We start from the raw sequence: 3,159 nt of genomic DNA, 5'->3' as shown, positions 1-3,159 counted from the left end.
GTGCTGCAGGTAAAGCTTCATCCAGGTTAATGTTAATTTAGACTTTGAACCATTGGTTGGAGCCATTAATTAATTTTCTATACCTATTTTTAGCTTAATTTCATAAAGACATGAGCCTACTGTAACTACGCTACCCTTGTATGTTCACCTGATTGTATGTCATCTTCCAAGTCCCAGTAATTTTTGATGCTGTTTGCCCAATTTCAACCATCTAGTTGGTATTGAATTCCTACCTGCAGACAGGCAGAGGAGGGCAGCAGCCCCCAGAAAGGGGTGTGATGTGAGCTCTGTTCCTGTCGCACCCCTGAGAATCAGCAGGCCACACAGATGGATGGATCCCCCACCCAACGTAGGGATGCTTTCATCACAGCCTGGAGATTTTTAGGTGTCAACAATCTCAAGACAAAAATCTGTAAGAAACATGGCTTCTTCCATTCTTATTGCTTACACGTGTTGATACTGGTACTGCTCAGCTCTTTAAGTTTCTGCAGTGCTGAACCTCAGTGACAGAGAATCACGTATATGAAGTGTTTAGGAATTTGATACCATTCCAGAAATCTTAAAAAGTAGTAGTGGATTTGAATGTCTTGGCACCTACGTTAAAAAACAATGCACCCTCAACCTTCACATAGTAGAAGCTTAATAATTACCAGTTGTCACTAACCACATTGGTTTAGAAACATCTTAGTTTCTGACTTCTTAAGCATTTAAGATCTTGACGTCACTTTGAGCATAAATCTTCAGTATCTACCTGTTCGTGCTCTAGACATAAGAGGAAATAATTTCTTTCTATCCCAAAAACAGGACAAATAACATAGTTTCACTGCTTCTTTTTGTCTCTTAAAACAGAAGCCTCCACCACGGGAGTTTAGTTGTCGGATTGATTTTCACCAAAATTTTGGTTTGATTGTGGCAGTTCTTTGAAGTAGCTGCTGGAGAACAGTGCAAGGTTTGCACAGACAAATGGATGAAGAATATTATCTACCTGATTTAGATTATAATTACTCATATGAAAACTCTTACGAAAGCAACGTCTGTGAAATGGGCAACTATTTTCTATTTTACACCCATCTCACTACTGTCCTCTACACTCTGGTGTTTTTGCTCAGCCTGCTAGGAAATACTCTAGTGTTATGGATCCTATTCAAATATGAAAACCTTACATCTTTAACAAACATCTTCATCGTGAATCTCTGTGTCTCTGATTTAGTCTTCTCCTGCATGCTGCCTTTCTGGGCAGTGGACCAGTCCTTTGGGTGGATTTTTGGTGAGTTCCTTTGCAAAGCGGTGAATGCTGTTTTCTCCATCGGCTACTACAGCGGTGTCTTCTTTTTGACTCTCATGACTATCCTGCGGTACTTGTCTGTAGTGAACCCCGTTTCAACTTTGAGATCCCAGACACAGTGCTGTGGTTTTCTGGTGAGCTTGGCTGTTTGGACTGTTAGTATATTAATTGTGGTTCCTGAGATGATTCACACCGCAGTGCAAGAAAACTTGGAAGGGGAAAAGACCTGTGATTATGCTGACTGGAAATGGAAAAAGGTAGACATTTATCAGAGAAATATACTCTTCCTGTTATCCTTTGGGATTATCATATTCTGTTACTTCAAGATACTGATAATCCTGCTCAGAGCAAGATCTCGCAGAAAGCACAGGACTGTGAAACTCATCCTTATTATTGTGGTGGCTTTTTTCCTGAGCTGGGCACCTTACAACATCCTCAGCTTTCTGATTACTTTTCCACCACCTACCTGTCAGTATAAAAAAGACTCCAACCTTGCCTTTCACATCAGCCGTAAAATTGCTTTCTGCCACTGCTGCCTCAATCCTGTGCTCTATGTATTTGTTGGAGTCAAGTTCAAGAGGCATTTGGTCCGTTTATGCAACCAGTATTTACCCTGTGGCAATGGTCAAGTCCTGAGGCCCAGGATCTGCTCTGAAGGCAAATTCCACTATGAAGATGGGTCCATCTACTGAAGCGAGGCCTAGCTATTAGCACTAATCCTGGATGAACTTTCAGATTTTAAAAGCCATGGATAATCTCTAATTTTTAGAGGCACTTCCCTGAGAAAGACACACAAATTTACTCTTTGCAAACATGCTTTGTCTGGAAAGGAATAACAAAATGTAATAAAAAGTAATTAAAAAATTTGCAGCAGGATGGAGAGCTGAGAATGCTGAGAAATTACTTCATTGACCTGTAAGTCTTATCTTTATGATATTTTGCACAGTGAGATGGATTTTCTCTCATTTATAGTTTCTTTTTAAAAGCAAAAATATATTTGTTTTTTCTTTTGGGAGCTGAAACATCAGGTTTTAACATAAATGGTGTTGCATATTGCTTTCTTGCCTGACTTAAGATACTTGGATTGTACATAGCATATGTATTTCTGTAGCTTTTAATGCTTTACAGTGTTTCTCAGTGCTGAACTCATCGGTTCCCTCTTTTTGGGGCTCTCGGGATTTACTGACCTGACAACGGCTACAAGATCTCAGAGTCTCCAAAGTTCTCAGTGCAAATGTTCTTTTATCTGTTGGTAGATAAGTATACATAAAACTAGCTTAGTGTAAAAGTAGTCTTTTGGGCCTGAAATTGAAAGTTTGGGAGAGCCCTAGAAGGAACACAAAATGTTAAGCAGATACTTTACTAGGATATTCGTTTTTCTCCCATTACTGCTCCTGCCACAGGCACCTTACAGTCTCTGAATATCCCTTCAGGTGGTTGCAGTGGATCAGAAGCCCATCTCCCAAGCAGCACAGGAGCATATTTGCTTCTAAATGCTCTCTCCCTCCTTTTCTCCCTTTGCCATGGTGCTATGAAGAATGAAACTTTTAAAAAAGGTTGTAGTACAAGAACAAATGGCTTTTTTAGTGGCAGGGTAGAAATAGTTTGCTTTATCTGTAAAATTAATGTTTAGTCTTTTTTTGTTTGTGGTTTTTGCTTTTTTTTTAAGCCAGGGCAGCAGGTTTTAGCCTATATACTTGGATGCTTGCTGCTTCACATAATTTAAAACAAAATGCTTCACAGAGATGTTTAAATCTCTGCTTAAAACCTAATCATCAAAGCCACCCATGTGTTTGTTTTTGACATGCTTCACATCTGTCTAAATACCACATATGCTTGTACCTCTGAGGTGTGGGGACATCGGTCTAACCAGC

General features: G+C 39.7%; 1 protein-coding gene across 1 annotated transcript; it reads left to right on the top strand.

The window, feature by feature from the left end:
* The first annotated feature begins 963 nt into the window (after positions 1 to 963).
* Positions 964 to 1,977, top strand: XCR1 (X-C motif chemokine receptor 1). The gene has a single exon (XM_009502023.1). The coding sequence runs from the start codon at positions 964 to 966 to the stop codon at positions 1,975 to 1,977; it is 1,014 nt and encodes a 337-aa protein (XP_009500318.1).
* The last annotated feature ends 1,182 nt before the right edge of the window (positions 1,978 to 3,159 follow it).

This window comes from Phalacrocorax carbo, chromosome 2, assembly GCF_963921805.1.
Source record: "Phalacrocorax carbo chromosome 2, bPhaCar2.1, whole genome shotgun sequence".
In the NCBI taxonomy this organism is placed as follows: domain Eukaryota; kingdom Metazoa; phylum Chordata; class Aves; order Suliformes; family Phalacrocoracidae; genus Phalacrocorax; species Phalacrocorax carbo.
This window is presented reverse-complemented; position numbering and strand designations above follow the sequence as displayed.